The 23700-nt window shown below is 52.1% G+C and overlaps 1 protein-coding gene across 1 annotated transcript; it reads right to left on the reverse strand.

Moving 5' to 3' along the window:
* Positions 1 to 4564: 4564 nt before the first annotated feature.
* Positions 4565 to 17609, reverse strand: LOC111161563 (dermokine). Its single transcript, XM_022525304.1, has 20 exons — positions 17083 to 17609; positions 16608 to 16823; positions 16436 to 16492; positions 16094 to 16144; positions 15711 to 15929; positions 15057 to 15110; positions 14609 to 14674; positions 14297 to 14347; positions 12668 to 12712; positions 12003 to 12056; positions 11018 to 11068; positions 10823 to 10870; positions 10566 to 10613; positions 8326 to 8382; positions 7992 to 8039; positions 6328 to 6372; positions 6167 to 6208; positions 5785 to 5853; positions 4726 to 4749; positions 4565 to 4612 (listed from the first exon to the last, which is right to left on the reverse strand). The coding sequence occupies exons 1-20, from the start codon at positions 17458 to 17460 to the stop codon at positions 4565 to 4567; spliced, it is 1671 nt and encodes a 556-aa protein (XP_022381012.1). The 5' UTR covers positions 17461 to 17609.
* Between the last annotated feature and the right edge of the window lie 6091 nt (positions 17610 to 23700).

A 23700-nucleotide genomic window follows, 5' to 3' on the forward strand; every position in this document is an offset into this window, starting at 1 on the left:
TATCCTGTTGTCTAGTAAGTGTGCAATAGCACTATGCCTTAAAAAAAAAAAAAAAAAAAACAACGTACAACACTTTATTGAGCATCTGGGTGGCTCAGTCAGTTAAACATCTACCTTCGGCTCAGGTCATGATCCTAGAGTCCTGGGATTGAGCCGCATAACGGGCTCCCTGCTCAATGGGAAGCCTGCTTTTCCCTCTCTCTCTCTGCTGTTCCCCCTCCTTGTGCTTTGTCTCTCTCTGTCAACTAAATAAATAGAATATTTGTTAAAAATGTGTTTAAAAAACTACTTTATTGCTAAAGAATGCTCACCATCAAGTGAGCTTTCGGCAAAGTATAATCTTTTTGCTGGTGGACGGTCTCACCTCGATGTCCATGGCTGCTCACTGATCAGGATGGTAGTTGCTGAAGGCTGGGGTGACTGTGGCAGTTTCTTAAGACAAACTGAAGTCTGCTGCATCAGTTGACTCTTTCTTTCATGAACAGTTTCTCTGTAATATGTGATGCTGTCAGGTAGCATTTTACCCACAGTAGAACTTCCTTCAGAACTGGAGTCAGGCCTCTCAGATTCTGTTGCTGCTTTATCAACTATAAGTCTATGTCATGGTCTAAATCTTTTGTTGTCATTTCAACAGTCTTCACAGCATCTTCACCAGGAGTAGATTCCATCCCAAGAAACTGCTTTCTTCGCTCATTCATGAGAAGCAGCCCCTTATCCCTTCAGTTTGATCATGAGGTCGCAGCAATTCGGCCCCATGCTCAGGCTCTACTCCTAATTCGAGTTCTCTTGCTATTTCCCCCACATCTGCAGTGACTTCCTCCACTGAAGTCCTGAACCCCTCAAAGTCATCCTCAAGGGTTGGAATCACAGTCTTCCTAACTCTGGCACATGTTCATATTTTGACCTCCTCCCATGAATCACAAATATTCTTAATGGTATGTAGAACAGTGCATCTCTTCAAAAAGTTTTCAATTTATTTTGCCCAGCTCCATCAGAGGAACCACTATCTATGGCAGCCATTGCCTTACAAAATGGATTTCTTAAATAATAAGACTTGAAAGTCACAATGACTCCTTGATCCTTGGGCTGCAGAATGGGTATTGTGTCAGCAGGCAGGAAACCCTGATCTCACTGTCCACCTCCATCAGAGATCTTGGGTGACCAGGTGCCTTGTACGTGAGCAGTAATATTTTGAATCTTTTTTCTTTCTGGGCAGCAGGTCTCAGCAGTGGTCTTAAAACATTCTGCAGACCGTGCTGTAAACAGATGTGCTGCCATCCAGGCTTTGTGATTCCAGGTATAGAGCACAGGCAGAGTAAATGGAGCGTAATTCTTTTGAGCCATAGGATTTTCAGAATGGTCAGTGAGCAGTGGCTTCAACTCAGTTACCAGCTGCACTCGCCCCTAACAAGAGGGTCAGCCTGTGCTTTGAAGCTGAGAAGTCAGGCATTGACTTGTCGCCAGCTTTCCAAGTCCTAGATGGCGTCCCCTTCCAATAGACGGCTGTTCCATCTGTACTGAAAATCTGTTGCTTAAGTCCTTCAGGAACGGCCTTGGCTCGATCTTCTGGGTCACTGGCTACAGCTTCTATGTCAGCACTTGCTGCTTTACCTTGTGATTTTGTTATGTCATGGAGATGGCTTCTATCCTTAAACCTCATGAACCGCCCCTCTGCTAGCAGCTTTTCTTCTGCACCTTCCTTACCTCTCTCAGCCTTCACAGAATTGGAGAGAGCCAGGGCCTACCTCTGGATCAGGCTTTGGCTGAAGGGAATGTTGTAGCTGGTTTGAACTTCCATCCAGACCACTGAAATGTTTTCCCTGTCAGCATCAAGGCTGTTTGCTTTCTGATCAATCATGTGCTTACTAAAGTAGCACTTTTCATTTCCTTCACGTACTTTTCTTTTGCATTCTCAAATGGCCAGGGAGCAAGAGGCCTAGCTGTCAGCCTGTCTCAGCTTTCCACATGCTTTCCTCACCAAGCTTAGTCATTTATAGCTCTTGATTTAGAGTGAGAGACACGTAACTCTTCCTTTCACTTAAACATTTAGAGGGCCAGTGTAGGGTTATTAATTAGCCTAATGTCCTTTCTTTAAAAAAAAAAAAAAATTAGAGGTGGGAAGAGCAGAGGGAGAGGGAGAGAGAATCCTTAGCAGACTCCCTGCTGAGCATGGAAGCCGACAGGGGGCTCCATCTCCCGACACTGAGATCAGGATCCAAGCCAAAACCAAGAGTCGGATGCTTAAGCAGCTGCATCACTCAGACACCCCAATTTCAATTTGGCCTAATTTCAATATTGCTGTCTCAGGGAATAGAGAGGCTCAAGGAGAGGAGAAAGATGGGAGAACAGCCAGTCAGTGGAATAGTCAACACACACAACATCTATGGATGAAGTTTGCTATCTTATATGGATGGCATATAAGGCCGTCCTTATATGGATATATAAGGTGGTGCCCCACAATAATTACAATAGTAACATCAAAGATCAGGGACCACAGACCACCGTAACAGGTATAATAATAATGAAGTTTGAAATATTGAGACAATTACCAAAATGTAACACAGAGACACGAAGTGAGCAAATACTATTGGAAAACTGGTTCTAACAGACTTGCCTGATGCAGGGTTGCCACAAACCTTCAGTTTGTGAAAGACATAATATCCACAAAATGCAATAGAGTAAAGCACAATAAAATGGGGGTATGTCCACAAAGTGGTAGCCCCAATTTAAGGACAAAAGTGAGAAGAGGATGCGGGGCAAAGGAATGGCCTTCATCTTTCTCTCGCCCAGATGGGTTTAATCAAGACAGTTTCCCCAAGTCCATTTTGGACCAGGATTTTTCATTTATTCACCAACTGTCTGAGGCCCACCCTTTGTCAGGTACTGCGGTCAGTGCTGAGGATGGAGCGACAATGACCAAGGCAGACAGGATCTGTGCTCTTGGGGAACCTGCAGTCTCAGAGGGAGTTGCTGAGGCCGGCAGGGCGCTTCCTGTCCTCCTTTTTCTCCCTGGGTCCCTGCAGGGATGTCAGGGATGAGTGGTGGGGACTCCCTAATTTGGAGACATTATATGGCCTTGATGGGATTTTGACTCGGAGACTCTAAGTGCAGACTCTCCAGGCCTGTCTGCAGAGTTGCTAGGCTTGGGATAAGCCTGGGCTCAGCCTGCGCCAGGAACCTCTGCCTGTTTCCTTGGCACATTCATAGAGTAGAAGTCTCCGCCTCCCCCTCTGTATCCCAGAGACGCAGAGCCACTACATACAACAAGGCACTGGGCTGGTTATGAGCCGCTTGCCCACATCTTCCTAAGCACACAGCCTCATCCACACCTCCATGTGTTTACAAGGCTGGGGCATGTGCGCTGCTAGCCCCTGGCCCCTGTTCTTGCACCTTCCTGACCCTCTGGGACTGGCCTCCTCTCTTGAAAACCCTCTTTACTTCCACCTCCTGATGTGGATGACTTCCCTCTTGCCTTCTCAGGCTAGCAGAACACCTCTGAGAGCCTCAGCTGGGGGGCAGGGCATTCAGATGTAGGCTGGGCCAAGATGACATCTTACAATGAAGAAACTGAGGCCCAGGGGAGCAGCTAACTACTGCTTGTCAGGAACCCCTAGGTCTTACCTCTCTCAATTACCCCGTTGGTTTACCACTCTCAGCGGGAAGGCAAATTATCTGCCCCTAGATCACTTCCATCCTCCCTGATCAGGCTATCAGCCTAACATTAAAGAACACAGCTTGGGAAATTGTAAGGAAACAAGATTCATATTTTATTTCCACAAAGAAACTCAAAAGTAGGAAGCTTCTCCTGAAGAACTGTCACAGTGACTTGAGGTCACAAAACGGAGTAGGTGAACAAAGTGGCAGGTTTATCTGATGAGGTTGCTGGACAAGGAGACCTCACAGTTAGAAGAAATGAGGGACAGACAGACCAAGTCCCCAACCTAGAAAAAGCAGGTGTCAGCACCCAGGCCAGGTCTGACACAGGGAGAGAGTTGGGGGCAGGGCACAGATGGGCTCCTTGACGGCTGATGTTCAGGGCCTCGGTCCTGATTGGAAGTAATTTTCTAGAAGGAAAGACAAGACCGAATGGTAGAATTTGGCTATTCCTGAACGTGTTGAAACCGGGTATCCTTTCATCCAGCCTCTGATCTCCCACAGTTTTTTGGTGTCCTATCTGTTTCACCTGCGTGTCCCCTTACTCTTGCTTCTCCCTGAAACAGATTTTGTGGTTCTGCCAAGCTAATCTATTGCCCTTCCCCATTGGAGACTCACTTCCTCCTGCAGTTCCCCCAGACCCTTCTGTCCCATCCCTCCCCTCCACCTTCCCTCTGGCTGTCCCTGCAGGGCAGGGGCCTCTAGTGGGCCTTCCATCGGTACTCAGAGGGTGCTTTCCAGGTGTCCTCACTGGTTTCCTGATGAGTCTTTCTCCACTGGGGTCTCCTTCTCCATGCCTTTAGAGCATCCACCCAAAGCAAAGCAAATGCCAAGATCCCAGCCCTGCCCCCCAGGGTGGCTGCTTCTCAGCTCCTGGATGGAGGCCTGCACCACTCGCTCTGACACTCACCTACCAGAACTTCACCCACTGCAGCAGGCCAGGGCGCACCCGGGAAGCCTGTGGGACATAGAGAACATTTGAGTGGCCATGGTCCTGACCCTGGCCCTGCACGCCCTCTGGACCCAGATCCCTTCTCTCAGGAGCCCGATTTTCTCGGCCTCACTACTCACCGAGGAAGAAGGCGTGGTTATCCCCTGGAAAGAGATCAGAGGAGGTGATGTGGGGCTACAGTGACCTCTGCCTTGTTCTCGGGGCCCAGGAGGGACCCAATGGCAGGGGCAGGCTCAGACCCAGTTTATCTCGGAGGCCCTTGGGTCTGACTGTGGACATTCAGCCCATGGACTTCTTTTCAAAGCAGATTTATCATCCTAAGTACATTTACCCAAGATGAGCACACACTGGCCAAGCAGAGTGAACAGAAGGTAGATAGGGAGATAGATGGATGGAAATTAGCGAGTGGATACCCACGGACAGCGTTAACTACTGCTTCACCTGTTCCCAGTCAGGAGGTGACTCCTGATCTCTCAGTATAAGTCCCGTCCCTGAGGCCAGGGGCTTCCTTGTTCTGAGAGATGGCGGGAAATAGCACCTGCTTTTTCTTTACCAGTCCAATTAGTATTTAGCGTGTTCATTTACTGAATATATAAGGTTGCCTTCTTTGCATCTGAATGAAACAAAATTCTCAGGGTTGGGTTTTTTTGTTTTTTCCTTTTCTGTTATTCCCTTTGTGGAACAAAGCATTAATTTTCCCACCAACCACAGGTTTCTGGACAAGCCTCCCCTAAGTGTTAGCGTGCCCTCCTCTCGCCTTCCGCCAATCCCATGAACAAATGTCAGCAGTTACAGAGGCAGAGGAAGCAGACTCTACGACATGGGAAGGCTACTTGTTTTGCTGTGTGTCATGTGAGGTTTTTTTAGAGCTGAATATCCCTCTTTGAGAGGATGTTGGTTCCCAGTTTTCTCCAGGGCGTGCGACACAACTGCTGCCCCCTTGTAACCTTTTCTGAGTGGGTGGGAGTGAAGAACACTGAACCTCCCACCCTCCACTTCCAAATGGCTCTCAAGGAGCCTGAGTCTCCCTACGCAGGGGCAGAGAGACATGACTGTCAAAATGACCAGGATTCCGCCTCGGCCTCAGCTAAGCCTGGCTGTGAAAGCCTCCCTCGCCACCCCCCCCCCAACCCCATGCAGGGACCCCAGTGGGGAAATAAGGCAGTTGGGAGTCTTACCTTAGAGGGGATCTTGGCTGAGTACTGCCCACCAGAAGGAGTAGGGTATGCCTGCTGGTTATAGGTATTCTGTGGAAGAAAGCAGGGGGGTAGAGAGAAGGGATGAGGTCATTTTGCTGTGGAATAAACACACCGGTTCCTGGCCTGGACCAGACCTGTTTCCAAACCCTGCCTTCCCTCCTTGTGTCATGCATTTTTTTCTATTGAATCTCCTTCAGCCAGCCAGAGCCCATAGCCTCACCTCCCTTATAGTCTGAGTGGCCCTGCCTCCTCCTTCCCTGGTACCTCTCGCATCTCCTCAAGTATCACTTGGGAGGTAAAGGCAGGAGACCAGGGAAATGAGTGCGGTTTGAATCAGGTGGTCAGATGGCAGATGTCTTACCTTAGAAGTCACAGCAGCCACTTCTTGCCATCCTCCGCCAGACTGAGAAAACAACAGCATGGGGGTATGGAGGAGAGAGAATTTCAGATTGGCCAGCCCCGAGAACCAGACCAAGAGGGACCTGGGACCGTCAACGGCAGTCTGAGGGCAGAGAGACTCACCTGACCGGCACCGCCCGACCTCTTCTGGAGCGATGCATCAGCACCCTTGAAAGGAGAGAGTCTCCGTGAAGGGGGTCTTTGTCCAAGGTCCCTTGAGCCCTGCCGGACTCGCAGGGCTCCAGCAGCCTGCCACCCAGGCCCTGTCCTCCCGCGCAAATACCAGCACACACGCATCCCGCCGCACCCCTCTCCATGGTCCAGGATCAGCAGTGCTTCCAGAGAAGCCAGTGAGCCTGAGGACACTGATGACCCCAATAGATACAGGACAGATTTCTACACTCAGTGTGGGGGAGTGAGGCAACTGCCCCCACCCACACATTTGGAGCTCCAGCAGGCCAGCCTGGGACGAAGCAGGAATGGCAAGTGAGCGGTGCCTACATAGGCACCCTTGGGGCAGACACGGCCCCTCAGCCCCAACCCACCTTCTACCGACACCAAACCTTGCTCCCTCCTTAGCCTTATAATTCCTATTCATAAATACTGTTCCCACAGGGTTCCTGGAAGAATGGGATGCTATCCTCAGCAAACAGAGGCAGAGTGAGGTGATTAGATTCACACTGGGCCAAAGGAGCGAAAGGGGAGAAATGTAAGAAAACCCATGAGGCCCCGTGAGACACAGCGCAGGTGCATGGGCCATTCCCCTCTGCAGTTGAGGCAAGAGGAAAATTCTCAGCAGCAGGAGAGAAGTTTAGCTTCTGTGACCACCGCCTCTCCACTTGGAACCCCCACTCCCACACTTCCCCTCCCCCACGGAGTTAGGGTGTTCCTCCTAACTCCGATTTAACTCCTACTGAATTGTAGCCCCATTCTTAGCCCTAACACTGAGGTCTTGACCACAAACGGCTTGACCACAGGCCTCCAGGGAATTTTTGCGTGGTCTGCATTTTTAAATTAGTTGTAAACACCTAAATTCAGATTTCCCTCAGACAACAAGACACACTGGTCATTCATGAGTGTATGACAACACGCACCTGAAGGGCCCTGATGTCCCCCTTTGCGTGGCCCCACCTGTCCAGCCTCGTGTACCTGGCCCACACGGATGAGTGAGTGGGCAACCTTAGCCTCAGTGCCCAAAGGCCACTGGCCAGGAAGAATCCAGATGCGGCCTTCTGCAGGACCCCTCCTTCCCAGAACCCAGATATTCAGACCTTCTGCACCTGCTTACACTTGACCACTGCCTGACCTGCTCCCCTCATGCCTCCTGTTTCCTTTCAGCTTTCCTCCTTAACACCCCTTTTCCAGTCCTGAGAGTTGGCCCCGGCTCCAGGCCCCTCTGTCTTCCCCACCTCACGTCCCCTCCCCTGCTCACCCTGCAGTACCCACCCAGCTGTGGCTTCCCCTGAGCCAGGCCACGCCCAGCAGGAACAGCAGCAGAGCAAAGAGGGTGGCGGGCTTCATGTTCCTGTGCCTGTGGAGGTCCTGTCTTTGGCTTCAGTTTTTATCCCAAGGAGGACTGCCCAAACCTTCAGTAGTGGCTCACTGGCTTCTCTCTCCTACCCCACCCCCACTTAGCCTTGCAGAAAGGGAGGAGAGTGGGAAGAGAGGGAGGAGCTCCCTCAGCAGGGAAGGTAAGCGAAAGGGACTGAATACAAGCCATTGCCAAGAGCCCAGGTCCCATGTCCCCAGAGCTGGGCTTCCAGAACGAGAGGTTCTGCCACCCTTACCTCAATAATGGCTTTCCAGTTCAGGAAAGGGGTGTTGTGTTTGAAATCCTAGAGGGAGGAGAAGAGGTGAGTGGGGCACAGAGCGAGGAGTGTGGCAGCTTGTTGGAAAGGTGCAAGAATGAGTTTTGGCACCTGGGTGTGGTTTGGGGTTAGATGAAGATAAGCATACCGGAGCTTGAGGGTGTTAACATTTCTGATGGTATTTGGGCGAGATTGCCCATCTCACAAGGAAAAGAGGGCAAATTTTGTGACAGGTGGGCTGGAGCTTGAGGGAGGTGGGGAAAAGGACAGATGACCAGATCCCCAGTTCTCTGAAAAGTGAGAGTTCTCCTACCTCCCAGAGTCGGCTGAAGTAGAGCAGGGCGCGTGTGCTGGGGCTTGGGACTTGGCCCTGTGGAGGAAAGGTGGGGTAGGGGTGAGCAGGGAGCTTGGCCTCCTGCTCACCTATACCCCTATTCCCGCTACCACCATCACTCAGCCTTCAGAATTTCATCATGACTAAGGTTTGGAGGGAAGCTGGGGTGTCTTAGGGACACCAGTAAATTGCTTTTGGAAGCAGAGGGGGAAAGAGAGACTAGATCTCGGGAGCCGCTAACCAGCCCCCCTCCCCGCTACACACACCAGCTCTTCACTCTCCCTGCTTCCCCGGCCTCTGACAGAACCTCACTGCAGCCAAACCTCAGGACAGGACCAGGACCCGCAGCCCATTTCCCGAAGCTGCAGGGCTGTGGATGACCCTTCCAACCCCCCTGGAATGACAATGGAGACGTAAGAAAGGAGCAGAGACCAGGAGTGTGGGGCAGCTACGGTTTATTTCAAGGATAAGGGTTGAGATTAGTGGTGGAGTAGTGGGGTTTTAAGAAGGGGTTGGGGGCTCCCATCCATCTGATAGCTCCTTGTCTGGAAGTCACGGGGTGCGAAAGCTCCTCTCATCCTGGGCAAAGAAATAAGTTCTAAGAGGAAGCTCAAGGAGTAAGAATTCAGGACCTAATGGGCCAAGTCATGTGGATCAGATCTCAGCTCCCGAAATCAGCAAGGATCTTTTTGCCCAGGGCAGCTGTCATCCAGCCAAATCCAGAAATTCCAGTTTGGGATGGAACAACTCACACTTGCCAAGAACTGTTACGTATAGTCTCCCTGTTGTCACTGCTCACTCTGGCCCCAATGCTCAGCTCCCTCCCTGTGAAGGAGATGGGCCTTCTGTTCTCCTCTCTGCCCATCTCTGTCCTGCCCCCCTTCTCAGATCTGCTTCTGGGGAAGCTGCCCCAGATGGATCCTGCCTAACTGTGAGCACTCCCTTTACTGCCCACCCCATCCCCCCGCCCCAATGTACAAAAATGTTCACTGCCTTTCTGGCCCCCCGGGAAGTATCCATCTGTGCCTCTGACCCTAAGCTCCTCGTTTGGGGGCCTGGTCTCCCCGAGATCCACGGTAAGGAGTCTCGCCCCTCTCAGACACCGTTTTCTTTAAAACAGAAAAGTCCATTTGGCTCCTTTAGTTCATCCAAACCTGCACTGCCCTGCACCTGGGAACTTCTGCTTCCCACGTCTTTCGCTCTCCCACCTTCTTCCCCAAGGCGCAGCCTTGGCCTTGCCTGAGTTTGGGGCTTTCTCTTCACCTCCCTGCCTACCACCACCTGTATCCCCCACAAGTTTTAGAGGGCAGGGACCCTTGTCTTCCTTCTTCTACTGTAAGGGTCAGAAGCTCAGCTGCTGGGGTGACTGTTGGGCAGCAGGCGTGTGGCTGCAGGAGAGAAACAGCTGCTATTCAGCTCCTGTCCGTTAGAGCTCGAGGAAAGAAGGGCCCAGCGTTGCCTCATTTTTCAAGAGAAGTCAGAATTCCAAGTCATTTTGTAAAACCTCTCAATTTTTAAACTTTGGCAACTAATTCATAGTGTTTTTAAAATAAAAAAACAGTGGCTCAAACAAAGCACATCGTGGGCTGTCACTTGCAACTTCTGCCTTTGGAGTTTGCTCGGATTATTGGCCTGCCTCTGCTCTGGAGGCGAGTCTGCTGTTTGGGCGTCAGATGAGCCTGGCCAGGGGATCCCTGAATGTGGAAGGGGTGGGCAGGGGGGAAGGAGAAGGGGGTTCTGGGCTCCAAGTGCTTCTTCAACCTATGCACACCCAGGACCCAGAACACCTGGCACCCAGCAGGCACTGGGCACATAATCACTGCCCTTCCCTTCTTTCTCAGCGTCAGTCCTCCTGGAGCCTCTAGCTCCTCCTGACTGTTCAGTCCTTCCCCTACAAGGACTAGGCCTCCTCACTCTCCCCTTAATCTTCCAGGTCTCAAAGGAGAAACTGAGGTTCACACCTGTTCAGTTTGTGTGTTGAGACATGAAAGAGGCCCATTCCTTCCTCCTCCCGGACTCCCAGCTGTTTCCAAACTACCCCCTCTTCTTGGCTCTGCCTCCTTCCTCTTTGTTTTTGTCCTTTTTTTAAGCACTGGACAGAACGCCCTTCCAGTGCCATCATCTCTTCCCCAGCTCCCCACGTGGGGGGTTAGCAGTTAGCTTTCTTCTCTCTTTCCCTCTCCCACAAAGATTGAATGGCACGGCCTTCTAGCCCTTACCTTGTTTATGGCATCCCAGTTAATGAAACCCAGCTTGGATTTAAAATTCTGCAGAGATTAAAAAAAAAAAAAAAATAGGAAAATGGCAAATTGAGTTGTAATGTGATATAATGTTGTCTCAGGACCTCAGGGCAAGAGGTCAAGGACCACCACTGATAGTCGGTCTTTCTGGAAAGAGGGCTTCAAGCCCACAGGGCAGAGGGACAGAACTTTGATTTTCCAAAAGAGAGTAGGCAGAGAGATCTTGTTGAACTCACCTTCCAGAAAGTGTCAAAATTGAAGACCCCAGGAGATGTCTGAGAGTTCTAAGGAACCAAAGAGAAAGGGGATGAGAGTAGGAACCCACCCTGTGAGCAAGAGGCAGGGGCGGGAGCTCTGGAGGTCCGGAGGGGAGGCAAGGGATTGCTTGATGCCATGGTCCCAGCCAAAGGTGGGGTTATGCCTCCACTCACCAAGGTATTGATCCCACTGACAGCTTCACCTCTTCCGCTGGGCCCTTGCCACTGGGTAGGAAGGGGGGGCTACTGTTCAAGGCCTGTGCCTCCTGTCATGCATGCCCGCTATTAGCCTGCTCCTGGCCCACCAGCTCTGCCTTTGCTCAAGCTCTGTGTACTCTTGGTAAAGCCACCTCCTCTCTTTTCTCACATAGCAGCTAGGAAGTCCCACCTTCTTGGAATGTTCTGCCACTTATTTCTAGAATAACCCTGCCCGTTCCTTTGAATCATATTCTTATTCTGCCTCCCCCCAAAGCCTGTCCCAAAAAGACTGCTGGGAGCTCATGTGTAGTCCCACCACATGCCTAGCACAGTGCCTTATCCCGCCACATTCCTGTGTGGAGATGTCTCCACTTAACAGAGGAGGGAAGCAAACTCAGAGCTGTCCAGCAGCATGCCTCAGGTTCTGTCTCCTTGTCAGACTCCACTGTCCAGATCCTGAATCATCTTGCTCTGGTCATGATTCAGAAAGCTCCACAGTAACTGTGGCATGGAGCTAGTTAGGTTTCACCATCCCCATTTTACCCAAGAGGAGGCCCAGGCTCAGAGAGGCCAACTGCCCTGCCTGAAGATGCACAGAGGACAGGTGGGACGGCTGTCCCCATCTTCTAACTCAGAGGTCACTGCTTTCTAACTCAGAGGTTAACACTTCTTTAGTATGGTTTCCAAAAATAGCCCCTTGACCATTCTCCTGTTATTTTTGGCTGTGTTTCCCCTCTCAGTGATGATACACAGTGATGATCATAGTTTGTAGAAGGGAGAGGAATGGATGAACCAAAGAGACAGGGATCCCAGACCCCTGTTTAGTCTCCTGGTGGTCACTCAACCCAGAGTCAGAGCAGCTTGCAAGAAGGTACCGATGTTTCTGTTTCTTTTCCCCAATCCCTTAGTGTTCTGTCCCCACACCTCTACCAGCCCTTCTCCTAAAGCCATCTGTGCTCACCTGATAATTGTCTTGGGGACCCCCAACTAGACGACTGCCCTCTTTGCTTATTTCCTACAGAGAGAAAATGGAAGAGAGTCTGTGGAGGGCGCATATAGGATGAGAGGGCAAGATAGCAGGATGTGGGAAAGGGACTCCTGATTCAGGGCACAAACCAAGCAGATTTCCCAGATCCCCAAGAGAGGCTCTTCTCCCTGGCAAATCTTGCTTCAACTTCCTGTGGATTGGGTTATTACTCAATTGGCAACATAACCATCTCTTTATATTCACTTCTGCAATTGCCCAAAATCTAACAGGAAGGGCCTTTGCCACCAAAGTATCTGAACTGTCCCCTGGTTTTGAGGCAGAAGCCAGCCAGACTTTTGGACTAAACTGATGCAAACTGTAAGCCATGGTCTGGGCAGATGTGTCGCATTGGTCAGAGAGGGGCCACTGGCTGGAGAGTCAGTGGGAGCCTAGCGGAACAGAAGTCATCTGGTTCCTCTCCTCCTAAGTTAGAGGGAGGCACTTCTTCAGTCCCACTTTCCTGGTGCTGAGATGAATTCCCTGAGCTAAGATCAAGACCAGCCTGGGTGCAGGACTATCGGCTCTGTTAGCATTGCTGCTGCAAAGGAGACCTCCATCCCGTCTCCCGCCACCGGTCTCGGTGCTGGTCATCTCCTTACCCTGAGATCACCATAGCTGCCGGAACCTCCCTGTCCTCCAAAGCCCTGAGGGATGAGACAGTGCAACAGAGATCATTGTTTTAGATCTTAGGTCCCTCCCTGCACCTTTCTGTATTGATTTAGTACAGTTCCTCTAATAGTCCTCATGGAGTTCTCTTTTGGAATTGGCCAAAATAATCTTGGAATACATCTGGAAGAATAAATGTTTAAGAATAGGTGAGGGTGCCTGGGTGGCTCAGTGGGTTAAGCCTCTGCCTCGGGCTCAGGTCATGATCTCAGGGTCCTGGGATCAAGCCCCACATCGGGCTCTCTGCTCAGCAGGGAGCCTGCTTCCCCCTCTCTCTGCCTGCCTCTCTGCCTACTTGTAATCTCTGTCTCAATCTGTGTCAAATAAATAAATAAATTTTTTTCAAAATGTTAAAAAAAAAAAAAGAATAGGTGAAAAAACACTGGAAAAGACAGGCAACAAAGGATGACCTGTACTGGCGGATATTAATGTACCATAAAGAAAACCATGTCACAGAACAGATGGAGTCAGTTTGACCTGATAGAGCCTAAAGTATGAAGGTATTTACAAGTGACATTTTACATCAATGGTGTAAATAATTCAATGTGTGTGGCTGGCAACACCAGGTAAATATTTGGAGGGTTAAGGGGGCGCAAGTTATACCTATCTGGTACCCCCCCCCTTCTGTTTTTATCTGGTTTTCCCTTCATAAGAGAGCACGCAGCTCTGATCCAAAATGTGGGGCAAGTCTAGCCGAACTGAGGAATGGGACTAGATTGTATACAGCAAAGTAAAGCCCTGGTAGATTAAAGAGTTAAATAGAAAAAATGAAAGTATAGATGTATTAGTAGTTCTAGAAGAAAATCGAGGCCTTTTTCTTTTCAAGAGCAGAAGCCATAGAAGAAGAGACTGGTATATTTGACACGTATTTAAGACTTTGGTATACAAAGAACTAGAAACAGAGTTACAAGCTGGGAAGTTAGTTAGTTAGGAAATCGCTAGTTAAGAAACTAACACCTATCTATCCATAGAGGTTAGTATCCTTAATATCCGAGGAGCCTAATATTCAGGGAGCCTTCTCCCCATTGGCTCTGCTCACACCAGTGCACATCGGCCTTGCCAGAACCTGGTAGAAACCAAAATCTTAGCCCCACCCCAGGCCTGCTGACTCAGAACCTGCGTTTTCACAAGACCTCTAGGCTATTCGTGGGGACCTTAGCGTAACACTTCCTCTTGTCAGTGCTGTAGATACTGACAAAAAGCCCAGATTTCCAGAATAACTAGGAAGAAAATCTGTGCATTCCAAACCCAGTTTCCAAATGCTGTCGAAGAGGTCATGGCATTCTGTTCAGGCCTTCTGTTTACTGGCCAGGTGGGTGTAGGTCACTTGAAGTGATTATGTTTCTAAAAGGACTGGTTTCTATGTGATTTTTCACAGCCTCCTCCATGGTATAAAGTGAGGCACATCATGTAAGGATTTGCAATTAATTATTACTTTGGAGATTTTTAATATTTGTAGGAGTATGCATTTGGTTTCTTTCCCACGGACAGGGCTAGGATAAAGGTTAGCCTTAGGAGTGGCGCCAAGCAGGAGTGGGCACAGTCCCAAGTTTGGCTCTCACCTGACCCCCAGATCCTCCGGATATGCGGACTTCATTCCCTGGGCTGTCACACTGTGAGAGAGAGAGAGACAGCTTTCCCTCTGTTGAGGCCTAGACACCAGGGGCAGCCCCCACACTGCAGCACGCATGAATCCCATGAATCCGTTAACGCTGAGGCTAGCCAGCAGCCACCCCACCTCGGCCCCATTCTCAGCTCTGGCCAGCGATCTCCCAGATCTCCCATCATCCAAGGAGCCTCAGCACCTGTTATCTCCCCTCCCCTCCAGGAAAAGGAGGCAGATCTGTGCAGGTGTGCACTCAGCAGACACTCACCCCAGGTTTATTTCCACTGCCACTTCCGCCACCACTGCTACCCCAGGAAGAGCCGGTATTGTATCCCTACGAGGGGAACAAGAGTCCACACAGGGTCTTAAAAGGATTCAGTGGGAACCAGATCACTGTCAGGACATTATAATTTGTTTTACTCCCCTCTGCCAACCTCCATCTCTTCCCATCTTGAGCCGCTGGCTACTGAGGGAAGTTATTCAGAGCACAAAGGACAGGTATGACCAGGTGTATTTGGAAATGAGGGACAGTTTGGGGATTTTTGAGCTGTTGTCCTCTCCCCCACCACATGCCAGAAGCCAAAAAGCCTTTGGAGCCTAACATCTTAAGAGCCTTGATCCTGGCACCTAAGGGCTTGTCCTGTCCTCCCCCTTCTTCTCCTTTCCCCTCCCTCTCCTGGAACATAGGTAGAGGAAGGGACCCTAAGAGTCCTTACCTGTGAACCTGAGTAGCCGCTTTGAAAATTCCTAGAATTTTCTAAGGGACGGTCCTAGGTTGGGAGGGAAAACAGATAGTCTATGAAGCAGTAAGTTAAAGCAGCTTATGTGACCTGGCTTGTTCTCCTTACTTACCCCTTCTTGCCTCAGACCTTTCCCAGATACCTGGGGGAGCCAACTGTGCTCCCGCTTTGCAGAGCCCCTCTGGGAGAGTCGCCCTAAGCCAGCTGCCAGGTTACAGTCCACTCTCCCCCCAGTCCCCTCAGCCCTTTGGGAGGGGCCTCCTGTGCCCTGTATTTATCACCCCAGCTCTGTACGTGTCCTTGTCTCCGTGTGTGCGACGGTCCTGCCACCGTTCTCTTGGGAGCTTCCCAAGCCCATTTCCTGCATCCACCCCTCTTCTCCCGTCTGCCACCCCCAGCTCTAGTCCTATCCACCAAGCGGACGCGGCCTCGGGAGCGGGTTAGACAGGAGGCAGGGCATCCCCACCCGTGCCGGGCGGAAGGGAGCCGAGTGAGCAGACGCAGCGGCGGGGGCACCTCTGCTGAGGCCCCAGAGAGCCGGCTGAGTAAGGAAGCCTGCCTGGGGGGCTGCAAAGGTGGGGAGCAGGAGCTGAGGAGCCCTGGGATGGTGAGCAGCAGAGTAGAACTCACCCAGCTGGGCCCATAACTGCTGCCGCCGCTGCTGCTGCCACCGCTGCTGCCGCCACTGTTGCCGCCACCGCTGCTGCCGCCACCGCTGCTGCCGCCACCGCTGTTGCTGCCACCGCTGTTGCTGCCACTGTTGCCGCTGCTACCACTGCCACCACTGCCACCATTGCCATTGCCCCCGCCGCTGCCGCTGTCACTGCCACTGCTACCACCACTGCCTCCCTAAGGGGCAGGAAAGGACCAGAGTGAGAATATCAGGAGTGTCTGCTTCCCTCCCTCCCTCCCCTCCCTCCCTGGCTCCAGCATATTCCCCACAGCACAGTCTGAGGGGAGCCGACGTTCTGTCTACTCCCTGCACAACATGCTCCCACTGCCCATCCCCTTACCCCGAAGTTGCTAGAGCTTCCGCCTGAGCCGGATGGTGGGGGGTTGGTGCACTGCGGAGGAAAGTTTCCAGGGACAGGTGAGTTTCCGGACTTCAGTGAAAGCCATCCCCACAGGCCAGGCTCTCCTGCTTCCTGTGGCTTGGCCTTCTTTCCCCTCCTGTTTCTGCCCCCACGCCCATCCCACTTCCCTCCCCTCTTCCTGGCCTCCTCATCTGGCCCATCTCTTTCCTGTCCAATCTGCCTTGTACCTTGACCCCCCCAGCCTTTCTTTCCTCTTCGTCTCTCCTACTTTCTGGCACACGCACCTGGACACCCTCTTCTTCCCCATACTCTTTCCCTTACCTCTGTATGTGAGTTGCTGCCTCTCACTGACCCGTAACCAGGTTGTACCACAGTCCCCTGCAGAGAGGAGGAGGCCGAGTGTGGGTACCGACAGTAAGATGAGGGAAGCATGGAGAGTGTGGGCTTGAAGGGCAGGGGGTGGAAAGCCTCAGGGCTCGGGTGGTTACTGTACCTGAGCGTTGGTGCCTGAGCTGAAAGACCCTCCGTTGCCTCCTTGGCCCCAGGAGCCTCCCTGAGAGTGGGTTCCGAAGCTGCCATCTGGACCTCCAGGATACCCCTGGCCCCAGGGAGTCCCTGGACCTCCAGAATTGCCTTGGCTGTGGCCTCCAGAGCCACCCTGGGAGCCAAAGATGCCATGGCCTCCAGATGGAGGCTGGCCGCCGGTTCCCTGCAAGAACAACACGCCTGCACTGAGTGTGTGTGCCCTTCCCCCTCTGTGATAGGGGAGGGCAGGCACAGCAGGACATAGGCAGAGGCAGATAGAGGGAGACCCCAGCATGGTGGAAGAAGGAGGTGTCATCCCATGGAGGGAAACCACCCCAGACAGCCACAAATAAGAGACCCAGTCATCCTTCCAACCGATTTCCAAGATTCTCAACCCAACTGCCCACGCCTTCCATTTCCACACCCAGCTGCCCGCTACTCACCCAAGCACCGTTGCTGCCAGGCATCCCCTGCCAGGAGCTGTGCACAGCATCTCCTCCACGTCGAATGATGTTCTCAGCCTGTCTGCCAGCCTCGCCCACAGTGTTTCCAAGGGCACGCGCTGCCTCCCCCGTGCCATGACCCATGACTTCTCTGGTTGCAGAGCCAGCTGCCTCTCCAGCCCCTTGGCCAACAGCCTCTTCGACTCCATGGCTAATAGCATCTCCCACCCCTTGTCCAATGGCATCTCCTACCCCATGTCCCAAGGCCTCCCCAGCACCTGCTCCAGCCCTCTCGCCTCCTCGCAGCAGTGGGCCAGCCTCCCCACTGCCCAGGCACAGGGCCAGCAGGAGGCAGGCCAGGGAGCCCTGTGACTTCATCTCTGCCTCGCTCCTCTCCCTCCTATCTTCTTCCGACCCGAGTTTTCTTCTCTTTGCCCTTCCTCTACCCCCGTATCTGCGTGTGCCCTCCTTTGTGTTCTTCCTCCTGACTTACTCCCCGTTCCTCTAAGTCCGCAGCCTTCTCTCTCCTTTCCCAGACTCCCCTGCCTTCCCAAAGTCCTCCTCCTTGCTGCTACTCCTTATACTGTGGCCTGGGAGAAGGTGACGGGGCTGGGGAGCCCAGAGTCCCTCCCTCATGACTCAGGGCCAGCCACCGATAGGGTAATGAGCTGTAATTGTGAGTCTGAGAGTCTGTGTTGAAACAGAGAGGGAGCCCGAGCATCAGGGAGGAAGAAATTGGATGAGGCAGGTGCAAAGGTGTTCTGATTTCCCAACCCCAGGAATTTGGGGCGCAGGGTGGGGATGGGGACATTTGAGGAGATAGGTGGTTGATGTCTCCTAGGGGTGGTAGGTGGAGGGGACTCAAGAGAAAGGAACCACAGGCAGGACCCAACCAGGAGGCAGGTGTAGGGAACCCGATGGGGCGAGACACACCCAAGGTGTAACCCAGCCTGGATCAGGGGCACCGGGATGAGAGGCAGCTGCTTTCTTGGCCTTGCTCTCTCAGTTTTGGTGGCCTTTTTCTCTCCCATCTCTCTTCCCTCCCATGCTGCCACCTAAAGGTGACTGTCCTCACACTCTTCCATGCTTTCCACTCCACCGAGGCTCTGGGAGTTGTGAGACTGCCCTCAGTGGGGACCCCAGGTATAGAGGTAGGAAGTAGCCAGAGTGGTCATCAGGGCGTCTCAGCACTCGGGCTGCTCTTGGCTGAGAAAGCTGGGTGTGGAGCAGGGAACTGGGCGGGCCAGCCACCCCCGGGATGAGTGGGAGGGAGCAGCTGACCCAGGCACCCATCCTGTTTACCTGGCCCACAGGGGCACGTGTGTGAGCTCAGAGCCTCCTGAGAGGACTGGGACTACCCCACCCCCAGTCTCCCCAGGACCTGGTGGCAGGGGAGGAGGGGACAGCACAAGCCCCCCACCCTGTACCCTCCCAGGGCCCTCTGTCAGCAGCATGGCCCTCTCCCTGTCCCAGCTCAGGACACACAGCTCAGTCATCTAACCCATATCACCCCTGTCCAGCACCCGTCCACTTCTCTGCTCCCAGGGCCTTGGGGCCTCCCACTTGTCGCCAGCCTTGTATCACCGGAACTCATCACCGACTTAGGAGGGGCTGGTTTCCATCCGCCTTTCTCAATGTCTTCCAGTCAGTCTCTCTCCACCCCAGCACCCGCACCCCAGCTTGTACTATCCCCCACTTCTCACCGCGTAAACACAATCCCTGTCTGTCCTGGGCGCCTCCCACCTCCTTGTTATTCTACCTTCCTTTAATGAGAGTGATAATGGTGGTAGTGGTAATCATCACCGTAATTGTCACTGCGGCTCCAGTCTATCCATGGCTCTGGGTGCCAGTGCCGGACTAAACACTTTAAGGCTCACACAGCCCTGAGAGATAGTCTTAGAATTACCCCATTTAGAGACAGAGAATTTGGGGCTCAGAGGGGAATGGTGGTGTGTGGTAGAGCCAAAGCCAAGCCCAGGCCTGCCCTACTTCTAAACTCTGCTCCCAGCACGTTCTGTCATCCTCTGTCTCAGACCTCCCACTGCTTGTCAAGCCTTCATTCTTCTCTGGATGGAATTGGTGGTGGTTTTGCCCTGGGGCCTAATGGAAGGCTGGGGACAGGGGCCAGGAGTAAATCTGAGGCCTCTGGATTGCTGATGGACACCTCAGCCCCTGAGCCAGCTGCTTCCGCGTCCAAGGACAGGACCACGGGGCTGGGGGTAGAACGCTCCCTGCCTCAGAGACTCCTTCCCACACTTCCCTCATGGGCCACCGCCTTCACCGTGGTGTATATCTGCCTCCTGACCCATCTCTGTTATTAATATTTTTCTTTAAGCCAGCTTACTTTCTTAAGTATATTTTACGTTGCTACTGTAAACAGAAAGCCATGATCACTTGTCCACAAATAGAAAGTAACAGAAAACATAGTGAGAAGTACACAGCGGTGTTACACGAGAGCTGGCCGTGGCTCCTGTGTTAAAAAAGGAGATTGGCAAGTATGAGGGAGGTAGTCAAGGCACAGGAGCACAGAACTTGAGTCTTCCTCTCTAACACAAACAGAAAGCTTGAGGGAAAATTGAGAAAAGGGCAGGGCTCTCACTGAGTAATTCAGGCTTACTCAAAGCCATGTTCCTGAACCAGCTGGATTCTCCCCCGTGCTCCCATGTTCTGCCTTCTGGGGGAAACTGCCCTCAGACATCTCCGGACCCGAGAGGTCACCTCTTGCGGTCTGCAGGCATATTTATGAAATGCCTATTGTGAACCAAATAGAAGGCTAAGTGCTTCCATATGCATGATCTCATTTAATCCTTACAACAACCTCGGGGCAGGGGGAGTAGATATTCCCATTTTGCAGGTGAGGTAACTAAGGCCCAGGGCTGGTCAATACACATATAAGAGGTATTTTGAAAATATGGTGGTAAAATGGTGGTGTCCGAATATGACCCAGGTCTGTCTGACTCCAACCAGCTTTTCCTACCTCATCCCCATGGCTCCTTTGTGCCTGTACCTAATGGCATCCACAAATCTGACCTGCGTGACCTCACATCCAAGACCCTCTGATTTCAGCATTCCTAAGTCACTAATTCATTCATTCTGCTAAGTATTTATTGAGTACCTTCTGTGTGTCACACCCTGTTCTAGGCACAGGGGATACAGCGTGGGAGATCATCTAAATCTCTCCCCTTAGGGAGCTCACATTCACTGTGAGGATGTTGGACAATTAACATAGCAGGTGGTGAGCACTAATGAAAAATACAGTGAGTATTTTAAATCAGGCAATCAGGAAAGGCTCTTTGAGATGTGACTTATGAATTGACACCCAAAGGAAGCAGGAGAGTGAGCCATAAGGATGTCTGGGGATAGAGTATCCCAAGCAGAGGGACAGCAGTGCAAAGGCCCTGGGGCAGGGAACTACTTACTCTATTTGAGGACCACTGACTGGAGCAGGGGGGGAAATGGGAAGTGTTGAAGTCAAAGAGAAACGGGCCCAGATAGGAGGATTTGGGGCCATTGTGAGGACTCGGACTCTTACTCCGAATGAGGTAGAAAGAGTGGTGGGTTTTGATGGAGGAGGGCTGTTGTCTGACTCAGTGTTAACAGGGTCCCTCTGAGGAACAGACTGGGGGCAAGGGGCAGGAGGTGGGTACAGAGACCAGGGAGGAGGGTTCAGTGGGGGAGGACAGAGGCTGGACTCGAGCAGAGAAAGGAGATGAGGCTTTGGGTCTGGGTGCTGTCTCTGCTCCCCTCCATGGTGTCCTGAGCTTCCAGCTGGCATCTGCTGATCCACCTGTGCGCAGTACCTGTCCTGGAGCCCAGCTTCAAATCCTGATTCCTCCCGTTACTAGCTGTGATCTTAACCTGTGCAGCAGTTTCCTTGACTGTCAGAGGCAGGAATGCGAGGGTGAAGGGAGGGAGTCCTGGCGGGGTGCTCAGAATGGTGTCTGGCACACTCCTGTGCACGCGCTCTGTATTCTTGCTAGTGGTGGACATGTTGGGATTGTTGGAGTGGTTTTTTGCAGTTTAATTATGAGACACATACACAGGCATGCACGTACCTCCTGAAGGCAGAAACTTAATTTTAAAGAGGACTTATTTTGAAGTAGCTCCTTCTCACTCCCCCAAGGGTCTCAGGGAGGCAGGCCAGCAGCAGAGACCAGCAGCAGGGACCAGCAGCAGGGAAGTGCTCGTGACTAGGAGGAGCCGGGGCCATCACCACTCACTAGCTGGGCGTCCTCAGTCTGGGAGGGGGACCGTCATGGTGCCTGCCTCACGGGGAGCTTGGGCAGGTGGAATGAATCATGTCTGAAAGTACTCGGCACAGACGTAGTCAGCCGCAATAAAAGAGGGCTGTGAGGGTCCCGCCCCAACTCCCCTCCCTGTTCTTCCACTTCTGCACAAACCGGCCCCTCCTCTCCTCACCCCTAGCCTGCCTCTGCCTGTCTGTCTCAGGTGCCCGCTTCCTGCTCCCACTTACTCCATGCCAAAGGGGAAACCAAGTCCGCACAAGGCAGCAGACTCCCCCCTGTTAGCTGCCGGCCATCTGTGCCTGGCCTCGACCTCTCCTCTTGAACGTGTTAGTCTAGGGGGTAAATGGACGTTAAATGAGTAAATACCTAATTACACATCGTCAGAAGTGCCATGAATAAAAAGATCAGTGTGCCAGGCCAGAGAGTAGCAAAGGCGGCCCTCTGTTCAGGTGGTGTGGTCAAGGTTAAGATCACAACTAGAAAGGGGAGAAGTCAGGATTTGAAGCTCAGCTCCAGGACAGGTACTGTCAACACCAGCAGGGTCAGGAGGCGCCAGCGCAGGGCACAAGAGGGACATGGGGGAATATTCCTGGCAGAGGGAGGGACACACCGGACCTCAAGGCAGAAGTGATCCATGCCTCTTTTACACTTGAAAACTGGCAAATAGGTGATTGCCATTTACTTTGAAACACATCAAAAATGTATTGATGCGTGGTTAGATGTATAGATATGTGACAGACGGATGTGTGATAAAGCAAGGAGAGTAAAATGTTCATGGTAGACTATGAGTGGTGGCTACATAGGTATTCACTATGAAACTCATCTTTATGATGCGTTTGCAGCATTTTCAAATTAAAATATCATAAGGGAAGGAAAGGACCACAGGTCATAAAAATGATGATAGTCTACAAATCAGGAAAAAGGCAGTGACCATGAAGTGGCGGGGACGTCACCTTTATTGTACACACACAGCGTCCCCCCCCCCAGACCCTTCCTGGTGGCATCTAGTTCTTACTGATGCATTGCTTCGTATTTGTTTTCATATTCTGTTTATGTGCCTTCTATCCACAGGGAGCCTGTAAATTCCCCAAGGGCAATTTTTGGTCTTTTATTTTTGGTCCCACAACTGATGGAATTTTGGTGCTGGAAGTCGTGTTTGTTGTCCCTTCTCTGCAGACACAACCCCCCCCCCAAATATAGAAGGAAATTGTGGCCCCCAGAAGGGAAGGGAGCTGCCCACAGGTACATGGTCCTACTAGGAAGGCACATCTCCCCGCACCCAGGCCAGTACAAGGCAAACCTTCTAGAGACTTTTTAGGCAACTGTGAAAGGTCAGGTTCTGGCAGTGGACTGCCAGGACCCTGACCCCTCTAAGCCTGTTTCCCCATCCATACAATGGGGATCACAAGAGGACTTCAAGCCTTTGGGTTGTGGGAGGCTTAAATGGTTTTAGCTCTTCACACAGTCCTGGAAGCTAGCTAGTGCTTAGTGAACAGTCTCAGCTATCACACATCTGAAAACCAGGCCTTCTGTGTCCCCATTCTTGTCGTTGTAAAGAGGCCCGCCCTCCTGTCACCAGGGTGCCTTCCTCCTGAGCCTTTGGTGCTTCTCCCGTGCAAGGACCTCCCACACGCATCCCTTTCCTCTCCTCTCTGCACGGTTCCCCACTACTTGATGCCAAACAGGAAAAGACTGTATTTTCAGAGTATGTTTTGTAGCTCTTAAGTCACTTGTCCTCCTCTTCCTGACTATGTGACCTTGGTCATGTTTCTTAACCTGCGGGAACCTCCATGTGCTTCTCTGTAAAAGGGGCAATAACAGAACCTCCTACTTAACCAGGGGATTGGGAGGATTCAGTGATGTCATGCATAGAAAGCACCCAGCAGGGAGCCCAGCATTGCACAATAAACACAAGTTACCATTGTTATTCCTTTCGTGCCACACCCCCCCCCAACAAGGATGCTACCCCCTTGGGCTCCACCTAGGTTCCGGCCATTCTCTTCGCTAGTGCTTCGCCCCCACTGCTGGCCTAAGGTGGCCTTCTCTGCACAGATGCTCCCTTAGTGCCAAGCACGCATGGATTTTGACCGCTAGCGAAGCCTGGCTTGTCCCTGTGAACACCCTCTTACATCTGACCTGCCTGAAGTCTCCAGCTCAGCACCCCTGTGCATCAGCATCCAGCTCCTTCCGCAAAATAGCAAGGAAAGAGTAGCCTCCCCCCATCCACCCCTCCTCGGGGAGCACAGGGGACCATGATGAGAGTATAACGTGTCATATTTATTCACAAATCCCAGTACAGCCCCCTTCTAGGACTTAGGAAATCTGCCCACCCCCACCCCCACCCCCCCAACCCCAGCTCCTCCGGGTCATT

This window comes from Enhydra lutris, unplaced genomic scaffold, assembly GCF_002288905.1.
Source record: "Enhydra lutris kenyoni isolate GAN:26980312 unplaced genomic scaffold, ASM228890v2 scaffoldscaffold85, whole genome shotgun sequence".
Taxonomy (NCBI): Eukaryota; Metazoa; Chordata; class Mammalia; order Carnivora; family Mustelidae; genus Enhydra; species Enhydra lutris.

What these genes read in the sequence shown, in the direction of transcription:
- LOC111161563 (XM_022525304.1), bottom strand. Translation starts at nt 17,460, where the DNA reads ATGAAGTCACAGGGCTCCCTGGCCTGCCTCCTGCTGGCCCTGTGCCTG. An exon ending in GTCCCCAAGACAATTATCAG is followed by an intron (nt 11,069 to 12,002) that starts GTGAGCACAGAT and finishes CTTCCTACCCAG; the next exon opens with TGGCAAGGGCCCAGCGGAAG. An exon ending in ACTGGAAAGCCATTATTGAG is followed by an intron (nt 6,373 to 7,991) that starts GTAAGGGTGGCA and finishes TCTCCTTTCAAG; the next exon opens with GGTGCTGATGCATCGCTCCA.